We start from the raw sequence: 12,072 nt of genomic DNA, 5'->3' as shown, positions 1-12,072 counted from the left end.
GGGTCCTCCAGGGCCACCTGGTCCCCCAGGTGAGAAGGTAAGAATACTATTTATTCTAGCCTGCTTTGAGGAAGAGGAGTGTGTGTCTGTGTTGCTATGTTGGTACACATGTCTGGCATGAAGGAACAAAATTTCACTGGAATCCTCATCCCATAAGGGGCATAAAAAGAAATTTGGCCCAAGATCCATAGCACTGCCAGCTCTGTAACTTGGCCTTGTTTTTAGAGGTAAAAAATACCTATAGATTTCTTATTGTTCCTTCTTGAGTACTATGTAGTACTGAAGTAAAATAATGAGAATCAAAACTGCAATTACAAAGTATTACAGATATTATTGAAATTTGTAAATCCTAGTATTGGATATTTATTTTCATTTCTATATCACTCTGTAGCTGAAGTTCTCTGGGCAGTTTATGACAAATAGTTTCAATAAGGGTCTCATGGTAAAAATGCATGTATATTGATTAATTCTACCATTACCTTACTTCATCAATAATACATCTCAATTACGATTGGTGTATACGATGCTGACTTTGAGCACAAGCTAGCACACTTAAGCATTGTCTCAGTGATTTCAACAGGCAACCTGAATATTTGTTTAGCTCTTTTTTGTTCAAGTTGCTGAAATTTTAAAGTGCATGCAGTGTAGTCCTACAGGCCCCAAGAGATTTTCTAACTCCAGGATCTGAGGCTGGTGGAAGCAGTAAGAGGGGCCTTTGTCTTGCTTGTGGCCTTTCCATAGGCAATTGGTGACCACAGTGGGAAATGGAAAGCCAGACTACACAGGCATTTGGTCTTATCTGGGATAACTCTTAGGTCATTTTAAAAGGTATGGAAAGGGCTAGGGTTTGTTTTTTTGAATGCTTCAAACATGCTGTCATAATATTTCTGTTTTAAAAATCTCTTTTTTGTGACATCAGGGTCATATGGGTCTGAGTTTCCAAGGACCAAAAGGTGATAAGGTAAGTTTATTCTTTTGAAAGGTAAGAGTATAAGCTATTGCAAACATCTTGGCTATTGGAAACCTTTCATCTGGTCTTGAGTCAGCTCTACTGTGCTGTGAGTTCAGGGAATGTAGCAAGCCACCCAGAGAACCCCAGAAGTGTTCTTGTAATTTATGGAAATAGTCACTACAGTAAGTTAGTGTCTGTTCGTATGACAGCTTTTTGTTTATTTTGGTAAAGATTAGTGGTAAACTGTAGAGAACAGGTCTATCCATGAGGTCATGACATGGATGAATTTAAACTTTTTTTGAAAAAGTTTTTAATTTTCTTTCTTAAAATCTCTAAGGTACAGAAAAAAGATGAATATAAGAAAAAATGAAAAAATTGGTAAGGGATCTTAAACAAGATTCATAAACATTCATAACCTGTAAATTTCCAAGGGCACCAAAATTTTCTATCTTTCTGTCACTCAATACTCTGTTGAAGCTCAGAAAGAAAGTGATTTTCAGAAAAGCATTATACTATACCAACAGTATATCAACAAATTTCCCAATACTTCAAGTGTTGATTTATCAAGTGATACATCAATATTTTAATGAGTTTCCTTTTATATCATATTAATTATACTTGATAAAATTAATTAAGTCTTAATTATACTTGATATATTAACCCTTGATATAATAGATTTTCCATTTATCATTAAATTCTTCATTTAGTCTTCTGCTTACAATTTTGTCATCACTGCATACTCACCCACCTTATTTTTCCAATCTTTAATTGTTGGTCATTCTGTAATTGTTTTTCATTTAGAAGCAATTGCAATTCTTGCTGCAGTTGTCATTTATTTGAATAACTCTGAGATGTTCTTTGAAAAAGTATCTTGCATTATGTTCAAAACAATATTCTTAGGACTCATAGGAAACTTAGATTTAAAGGATTTTGTATTTCTGCATGCATCCACTTCCAAAATCTTTTATTACATCAAAAGTCCACAAGTAGATCTACTTTATTATATTTCCCACATTTTTCATTGTAGCTCTTGCCTATTTTTTCTCTGTCTTTTGGGGTGATATACCACTGAAAAAACATCTTATACCAATTTTCTTGTAGTGCTTGACTAGCTGTGAATTTAATGTCTCTTTCTTCCATAAACCTTCCCATTGACGGGATGATATTTCTTCTCTGAAATTCTGCATCCAAATTGTCATACATTTCTTATCTTACTGATTTTCAGTGTCATGTTGAAGTAATTGTTTACAAAGTCTTCTTAATAGATGATCCTTTTGTTGTATAATCTGCTTTTCAAAATCCATCAAGTCTCTTAGGGTGCCTTTCCTTGATTGCATTTTCCTGTTCAGTCTTGAAATCAATTGGTAGTAAACAGGACATTGTATATTTTCCCCTTCATCTTTTAGTTGTTGCCAAGATTTAAGTCATCCGTGTTGAACAATCATATCCCGGTCAGTTATAAAGTCATTATTTTTCCTTAAGTATTTTCCATATGCTTCAACTGGAGACCTCAAAAGAAGAAATTGGAGGGCTGATTCTTTTTCTTATGGAATACCAAATGTTATTGGCCAACTCTTAATACATGATTGTTATTTGATATCAAGGCCTTTTTAAATGACTCTGTGGCCCATAAGTGATTGTGTATTCCTTCTTCAAGAGCTGCTATTTCTAACTTCACTAATCTATCATTAACATTTATTATCCAATCTGAAATCCAAAGCAGGTTAGCTACGTAATAATAGGTACTGCAAGTCCTTCTCTCCTCTTTTCATCTTAAAGGATTTTAAATCTAATCCTTGGCTTTTTGCCATTCCACATAAAAGCATTCAGTTCTCTTTGCTGTTCCTAAAGAGTTTTCCAGTATAGAAATTGTTATCATCTGAAACAGATAATTCAATTTGGATAGTACACTCAGTTTTATAATGAAAATTCTTCCCAGCCATGATACTTTTAGTTTGATCCATTTTTGTGAATCCTTTTGAATCTTAATTCACGTTGCCTGGTAATTATCTTGAATCAATGTGTCATTATGTCCCATTACATTTATCCCTAAGTATTTGACCAGATTTGAAGTTGTTTCACATCCTGAAAACTTTTTTATACTTTCCTCTTCCTGTTTTTTGCAAACTTTAATATAATTTTAATTTTCTTCTTATTTCTCTTATAACTTGAATAAAGTACAAATTTTTCAATTTGGTCTATTATATACAGAATAGATTGATGTGGATTTAGGATGACCAAGACTGTATCATCAGAATAACATTTCATTTTATATATTATCTACTTTTTAAGACTTTTTTTGAGCCTTGTGTTATCTTTATTGCTAAAAATTTCCAGTACAAGAATAAATAAAAGAGGTGATAAAGGGCATCCTTGGCGTGTTCCCTTGTCCATTCAAAAGCTGTCAGTCAGTACTCAATTAATTAAAATTTTAACATGTTAGTGTAAATTGCTTGAATCCAATTCATATAGATTCAGCCACAGTCTAAATATTGAAGAGTTTTCAATAAGTAGGGCCAAGACACATTATCAAATGCCATTTTCACACCTAGAAAAATAAATGCTGCTTTCTTCTTCTTCTTCTTCTTCTTCTTCTTCTTCTTCTTCTTCAGCAATTCAGTTGCATCAATCACAAAACAAACATCTTTCATATATCTTTTTGGAACAAATTCAGTCTGATCTGTATAAATCTGCTTTTCTATATATTTTCTTAATCTCCCTGTCGTTATTGAAGTAAAATGTTTATGCATTTAATAATGAAATAGGTTGGTAAGAATGTGGCAAAGTACGATCATTGCCTTCTTTATATATCAATGTTATAGGGGTTTTCTGCCATGTTGGTGGCAATAGTTTCTCTTCTTTAATCTCATTCATTACTTGTTGGAATGGTAATATTATTTTTTTCTCTAAACATTTGTAATACATAGCAGTGAATCCATCTGGACCAGGTGCTTTATCTTTTTTTTAAATTTCTGGCCATCTCATTGTAATTAGAGTTATAGATTGGAAGTCTTCAAGCTCACCTATCATTTGGAGAGGTAGAAACATTCTTATTGTTGTAAGCCGCCTCAAGGCTTCGGCGAATGGGGCGGCATAAAAATGTTTTAATAAATAAATAATAAATAAAATAAATTCTCAAAGACGATTTATAAATGTCTAAATGAGATAAGGTACAAAGCACTGCAGGGTGCTGCCGGATGAATTGCCATTCCCTGGAAGTCCCTGATGAATTTAAACTTTCCAATTTGCTTTATGTTATGTTACAAACAAAACAATTTAATGGAATGAAACCCTTAAATTAATCATATATTTCCTCAGATGTATTTATTTATTTATTTATTTGGATATTTTTTTTGTTTTTTTTGTATGCCGTCTCATTTGCATAAGCCTTGGGACAGCTTCCAACATCATAAATAAACTGTTATTCAGACAAGAACATATAAAATCTGGATTCATCCTGGCTAAAAGATTTTAAAACCAATAAATAATATTAATAATTATTAAAATATCATTTAAATAAAAAGGTCTTGGCCTGGTGCCAAGATTCCCCTTTCAGGCGAAGATGATTGCAATGTTGGTTTGCTTGTTTATTTGGATGCTTGTTTGTGAAATCTACAGGGTGAACGAGGTGTTATGGGCCCTCCTGGTCCGCAAGGAGCTGCTCCACAAATGCAAGAGAAAGGCACCATAGTTATACATGGAGAGAAAGTAAGCATGAGCATTTTATTCCACTGGATGTTAATGAAATTGTGCTATCACTTATGAAAAGAATTGATGTAGAAATAAAAGTATAAAGCAGCAGTTTGAACTTGGTCACATTTCTCCTTGTTTTATTTATTTATTTATTAAATTTGTATAAAAGCTGTCTATTAGCCTAATGCTCTCTGGGTGGCCATTACAATAAAATATAAAATTGTTCTCTTTGTTTCACCAATAAATCATCATCTGCCAAACAGTGTCAACTTCTTTGACCCACTGCCACCTCCTTATTAGCCACATGGCCTTTGTGAAATAGTACAATTAGCATGCAAAGTACCAAATTTGATCTTGCATTACAAAATAATGCAGGTCAGCCAATCATGGTGCACTTTAAATGTGCAAGATTGATCCCACCATTAAATCCCTGCATATGCTTTTGCAAAAAAGAATTTGTTAATTTACCCCTCAGCTCTGCCTTAGGATTTGGGATGCATTCAGGTTGCTCAGTAGACATGGAAAACAGTCCAAAAGGAGAGCTAGTACTCTATTAAGTAATTTTCAATAAAGGGGGTGTTAAAAACATGTTTTTAAATTAGATAATGTTCCCATTAGCATTGAGTGTTAGCGATCCACATTTGCAAAGTGTAAGAGAACCTGGAAAACTTACTGTATTTGAGATGGGCAGATAAAACATGTGGTTTGACAAGCTAGTTATGCTTCACAATATTAATTTGATTTATATTCCACTTTTCAATTAAATATGTGGTGTTCAGTGTAGTAAACACTGCAATAGACTTAAACTTATAAGCTGATTTTTATTTTGGATGAGCTTGCCAGTCCTAATGATAATTCTTTGCCACTTTCTTCTTTGCATGCTAAATATAAACTGCCAGCTAAGGCTACATGACAATATATGCAATTGAAGCATTGGTTACAACCCAGGTTTAGTCCTACTGCTTGTAGAGTTTCAGAGCTACCTGTGTTATTGGAAGTATTGATTGAAGCTGAAGAGTTGCATTAGCCTACAATTCATGTCTAAAAATATCTGTTACAAAGGGTCTTCACCAAGAATTGAATAATGAACCAAAGCACCTCATCTTCCCCAAACAATTGGGTGCTTAATTATTTTCTGTTTCACAAGAGGTCATGGATCTTAATTCAGCGAAAAATGGGATTTCAAGTTTCCTGGATGCCATTTCTGATAAGGCCTGAATTAAATTGGCCAATTATTGGAGGTGTAATGCTTCTAATGCTTCCTTTCTTTGGCAATGTCTAATGGCAGCTTCCTTTCAGAAGGAGTCAATAATTTGGCTAAATCTTGCAACAGAAAGTTCTTCAATATTTAAGGGTGCACATATTCTTTCGAATTACCTACTCATCTCTTGGAATTTAATGTAAGATAAACATAAATGAATTTTCCACACCCTTCTGAGAGCTAAAGGACTAATATTGGAAGGATAAATGGCTGCCTACAATAACACAATGGTTAGAGGATTGAAGTAAACTTTTGGCTTTTTGAACAGGTGGGCTTTAGGTATAATTGGCAAATGAAGAAATATATAGAAATTTGGAGTGCCTTTGTTGAAGACTATGCATTATTATTTTTAATGCTAGTAGAAGATGGTATTGGATTAACATCCTCCAAATGTAGCTTCCATTTGTGCCTGGGTTTGCTGTGCCACTATAGACATGATAATTAAGGAACCAACTCTAACTGGGGGAAGAAAGTTTGTAGAAAAGTAATTTCACCAAGACTCCCACTGAGGAAAGAAAAGCAAGCAAAAGGAAGAAGAAACAACTTAACATTGAAAACTTTCTTGCCCCCTTTGAGACCATGCATGCTGTAAGTATTGAGAATGGAGATACTCAATGCGCTACTTTAGCTGCACAGCTCTCTGATGGAGCAACATCTCAGGTGACAGAAAATACCATACCTGCCATCAAACAGCCTAAGCCTGGGGAAGAGAAAGCCAAAAAGTGAAACCTTTTAAGAAGAAATGAAAGCAATCTAAAGGCCATCCAAGTATCTCCCCCACAGCCAGATTCTGCTGCTCAGCCATTAAGTGACATATGTTTTATATCTGCTTAAAGCCTAAGTTTGATTTCAGGGCAATGAAACAAAATTGAAGGGCAATTAAAAGCTTTATTGCAGGGTTCATTCCAGCCAGCTGTTGAATGGCGCCAAAGACACCATTATACCTTCTTGCTCCCACTTCAGAATGCTCTTATTGTGCACAGTCAGAGCTACTAAAAAAGGTTCAAAGAATATTTCAAGCTTACTAGATTGTAATCTCTTTCCTTAGAAAGGATGCATATCTTTTGTCGAACAAAAAATGGATTTGTACCTCCCTTGCAGAACTTCTGTGCTGCCACATAGTCCACTCTGAAATAAAGCAGTTCCATGTTTTACCATCTCAAAGGGAATATAATATACTATTTTTTGGACTTCAACAACTGTACTTTCTCAGCCTTTTCTTTTGGGACAGCAACTGAAAGGATTTGATATAACGCTCCAGAATGTCTTCCAAGTCCTGGCAATCAGATCTCTAATTAAAACTGGATGCTCTAGTCAGGGCTGCAATATCTTGTTGGAATCTCAGAAAGATGAGAGGGAGTTCAACCCTATAAGGCACGATAAGTTCCCACCACTCTGAGGCATTGAGTGGGCTAACAATCAACTCTCTGGAAATGACAGCCTGATTGCTGTAAAAACAAATCAGACAAGCTCTTGAAGCCAAACATAGACTGGACAGTATGGAATTTGACTTGAAGCCCAAAGGTGGTATTTCAGATTTAGAAGTTAGTAGGTGGTTAAGCCCACCCACCAAAAGACATTCAACCCAGAGGATTCAGCTATGGGCTTAGAGCTTGATATGGAGTTAGTGAGACTGGCAAGGCCATTGGTGAGCCACTTCTGGGCCCTCCTTCCCACTTGTATTTAGCTGGGAGGATTTAGAGGCTACCGGGAGAATGGGCATTCACCTAGGAAGAATCTTAGTTACCAATTTATATTACAATAATATAACAGCCACTCTTGTTCTGGATGTGCTGCCCTTGCCTAGCACTTTGTCAATTTCCAATGACCATGGTGATGATGGTGAGAATTTGAGAATTTGACAAGGATGACAATAGAACAAGAGAAAGAGAAGATTACTTCAAGGACTCCTCTTTTGGATGAGAATTAGCAACAGATATCCACAGATGCAAAAGATATAACTCAAGACCTTCCTTTGTCACAGATGATACAGACTTGTGACATAGGAGCTGCAGGAGACTTGCACACTCCAACATGTGCCCAGGTCAGTGCTGTAACCAATGTCAGCTTAGAAGCAGATGGGCGCATTAATCTGGAAATTTACGAAGTATCATCTGTAGCAACAAACCCTAGCCATCCACCGAATGCGGATGCTTTGAAGACACTAGACACTTCATTGTTGAGTAAGAATGTGCTGAATCTGCGTGTGCACCTGCCAGTGAGGACTTCAGGCTTATTACCTGAAGGACTGGAGGACTTTGAAGATTCTCAAATTATAGGAAATGAACATACAGGCACTCAATGATATCTAACAGACCAGTATAAAAATGGAATTGGGATTATAAAGTAGAATATAAATGGCTGGCTGGTCCCTCCCTGGATTTGGCTTTGAAAAAATACTTAGTTAGTAATGATATAATATTGCTGCAAGAGACCTGAATACCCAGAAATTTAACACTTAATGGTTTCCATTCATATTCTCTTGGGGCAACTCCCAGGGCAGGTCATGACAGTTGTAAAGGAAGTTTGGCTGTGTTGATTGCCACTTCTTTGTGTGCAACTGTGAGGTGGTTTATGATGCATAAGTAATATGCAATGTCTGCCCTGGTTCAACTTACCCAAGGTGAATTGCTGGTAATTAACATATACAGTAAATATTTGGATTGCGAGCATAATTTGTTCTGGAAACATGCTTGTAATCCAAAGCACTTGCATATCAAAGCGAATTTCCCCATAAGGTTCAATGTAAATAAGGTTAACATTCTGTAACTTTTTTTTTAATCACAAAAATTTGAAGCGGGTGCACTCGGGGAGAGGTGGGTGCGATCACAGGCACGCTTCGGGGGGGGAGGGGAGAGACAATGCTGTACTCACACCCACAGCAAGAGAGAGAAGAACCGGCACTCAGTTGTGACGTGATGCTTGGCAGGCAACATGCACATAATACTCATACTGCAAGACATCTCTCATTTATCAAGTTAAAATTTAGAAACAGTTTTTGCTTGTCTTGCAAAACACTCGCAGACCAAGTTACTCTCAGTCCAAGGTTTTACTGTATCTCCCTTCACAAAGGCAGAAATTACAGACTAAGAAACTGTGACTTGATTTTGAACAATATGTAGCAAACCTGATTTATTCCTGTCCCAATGCACACATTGCTGGAGGGCAGGGAGATTTCAGTGCTTTATTGGGTCCAGATGATTATACTTTATACTTACAACAAAGGGCCTGTCTCCTAATTTCTGGATGAGATGGCCTGCCACTCACACAATTCTCCAACGATTTAAAGTCTAACTATGCGGGCCTTCTCCTGAGTCAAATAACTACAAGGCAAAACTTAAATATTCCCAAATGGGTTGTTTGGGAAGGATCATCCAGCAGACTTTACCTTCATTGTTGAGCCAGATAGGGTATTTCATAATATAAACTAATTTGCTTCCCGCATTGGAAGAATTGGAGGTTGTACCTAAATTTGATAGTGACCATCTTCTGATAGCACTGATTCTTAAGTTTCCCAGCCAACATTTACAAAGAGAAAATAAATATTATCCCTTACCATCTTTAACAGAAGGAGTACAGGCATGTTAGATGGTCACATTGGACCTGAGAAAGCTACTTACCTCAGATTCTCTGCAATCCCTCCAGGGAGCTTTATTGCATAGTGAGGCATCTAGGCCCTTGGAATAGTATCAAGATCTAATGCACGAATTGAACCAATTTTTCTCATGAAAAATAGGTGACACGTCAGCGATCTTATCCACCTTCTGAATTTTGGTTAAACAAAGACTGTGAATGCTAAAAAGGTCCTTTATGACATCTATCTAGTGTAGAAATCCAGCTCCAGATCAAGTGCAGCACAGACTCTCCTTCTACAGAAAAAACAGGATAAAACAGAGGCATAGGAATGGGTGTCATATGTACAGGTTAGAGGACAAGTGGCTGGAGAACAGCACTTGTGAAAGGAACCTCGGGGTACTGGTTGACTGCAGACTAACCATGAATCAGCAGCATGATGCAGTGGTCAAGAGATGGAGCGTCACCCTTGGTTGCATAGCCAGAAGTGTGGCTTCTAGATCGAGAGAGGTATTACTACCACTCTATACGACTCTGGTGCGCCTGCAGCTGGAATATTGTGTTCAGTTTTGGGCCCCTCATTACAGGAAGGATATAGCCAGCTTAAAGTCAGTGCAGCATAGGGCCACAAGGTTGGTGGCCGGTTTGCAGGGGATGCCATATGAGGCGAGACTGAGGGAACTGGGTCTTTTCAGCCTGGAGAAGAGGAGATTCAGAGGGGATCTGTTGGCGACATACAGGTATGCGAGGGGATGTCACACGGAGGTAGGTAGAGACCTGTTCTCCCCTGCCGAGGAGAGCAGGATGCGCTCCAACGGAGCAAAGCTCAAGGAACCAAGGTTCTGTTTAGATGCCAGGAAGCACTTCCTGACAGTTAGAAACCCCAGAGTATGGAATGGGCTTCCACGGGAGGTGGTTGAGGCCCCATCGTGAGGGTGTTCAAAGATAGGCTGGACATGCTCATGGTGGGCATGTTGTAAGCGGAGCTGGCCAGAGCCAGGGGTCAGACTAGATGGTCTGGGAGACCTCTTTTGACTTGCTCTGTTTCTATGTTTCTAATGATACCTGTCTAGCTGAGGTTATTGGAATTCTATTATCTTATGCTTATTGTCTGCAAGAGTTTATTTTTAGGCTTGGGAAACCACGTCAGGGTTTTGCTTTGGCTAATAAATCCATCATCTGACAATATAAGAACTAAGAGACTACATCCTCCCTTAGATCTTGCTGCAATCCCTGATGTAAACCTAACTTAAGGTGCTCGGATTTGTGTGCTGCTGCCCTCATGTTGTAGTGTTTTAATTTATTTTGTTCTTTTTCCTTTAATGGTGTGTTTTTTCTTTTGTTTTTGTATTGTACAATCAAAACAGTTAGTGAAAACAGTCATTAAGCAAATGCATTAAAATCCCATTCTTAAAAATTCCTGTGTTCTCCTTCCAACAGGGTGATCCTGGTGAAAAGGGTGACCCTGGCTCTCCAGTAAGTATACATCCATTTCTATTGTTATTGTTTCTAGAAGTGATGGCGAACATATTTTCAGGAGTCTTATATATGCCTATTCAGAGATAAGCTCTACTAAGTTCAGTGGGCATACACCCAGCTAAGTGTGTATAGGATTACAGACTTAGTTTTGTACAAGCAATATATCCAGTACTAGAGAGACTTTGCCAACTGTTCACCTAAAAACATAAACTTTAATTATTGTCATCTGAGAATCAGGCAGACTAGGGACCTGGGAGATCTGATTTCTAGTCCCCACTTGGTCATGAAACTCACTAGTTGACTTTGGGCTAGCCATAGTCTCTTAGCCCAACCTATAGGACAGGGTTATTGTGAGGGTAAAATGAAGCCATGTAAGCCAACCTGGGTTCCTCACAAGAGGAAAAATAAGGGGATATAAATGTGGTGGTGGTGGTGGTGTTAGTAAATAAAAGAGAGGAACTTCTAGTGAGTAGGTGAAATTTGGCCCATCAGGCTTCTACATCTAGCATACCAAAGTAGGCCCTTCCATTTCTGCAGTGGGAAAAGTGAGGGACAAGGAAACGCTGCTTCACTGGTATTCTTCTCTGTGCACTGAGAAGAGGACTCCACTTTCACAGTTCAAGCAGTTATAGACTTATCATAGTTTAAATATGCTGCAGTATATGCAGTCACTATTTTGACATTTGCTCTAACTCTTATACATCAAAAGAAACTGTTCAGCCATGTTGAATAAGTATGGAATGGAGAATCTCCTTTCAGGGAGCACAGCTCAATTCCAAGCAATACTTTGTGAAGATGGTATTATATTAATGTAAAGTTTGCCACCTGTGGCAACATTTTTGCCACCTGCACTTTGAATAATAAAATGAATCATTTTTAGAAGTATCAAACATGATTTCACAGTGTGTGGAAAAGAAACACAGCTCTCATCTTGAGATACCAGCTCCCATTTCCTTCCTATAACTTCCTCTGTCCTAAGCTTCCCATCTGATCAGTGCATTTGTGGATGTGGTATGAATGGGTGTGTGTAGATGTGCAAGAGAAAAAGTAGGGTTGCTAGCACCCCATGCCAGTGCTGACCAAGCTCACTTTGGTTTTGCACCCCACACCACCT

General features: G+C 37.6%; 1 protein-coding gene across 3 annotated transcripts in view; it reads left to right on the top strand.

The window, feature by feature from the left end:
* COL4A1 (collagen type IV alpha 1 chain) overlaps positions 1–12,072 on the top strand; it is a 197,252-nt gene that overhangs the window by 73,488 nt on the left and 111,692 nt on the right. For all 3 annotated transcript variants that reach the window (XR_006414881.1, XM_044431656.1, XM_044431657.1), the window contains exons 11-14: positions 2–37; positions 920–961; positions 4,571–4,660; positions 10,920–10,955. Coding sequence is in view for 2 of the 3 variants with exons in the window: in XM_044431656.1 (XP_044287591.1) it covers positions 2–37; positions 920–961; positions 4,571–4,660; positions 10,920–10,955 (204 nt within the window). In the remaining variant the exon portion in view is untranslated. The remainder of the gene's footprint in view (position 1; positions 38–919; positions 962–4,570; positions 4,661–10,919; positions 10,956–12,072) is intronic.

This window comes from Varanus komodoensis, unplaced genomic scaffold (genome assembly GCF_004798865.1).
Source record: "Varanus komodoensis strain SLA01 unplaced genomic scaffold, ASM479886v1 scaffold23, whole genome shotgun sequence".
Lineage (NCBI taxonomy): Eukaryota > Metazoa > Chordata > Lepidosauria > Squamata > Varanidae > Varanus > Varanus komodoensis.
The sequence above is the reverse complement of the archived record's forward strand: the minus strand, read 5'-3'. Positions and strand labels throughout refer to the sequence as shown.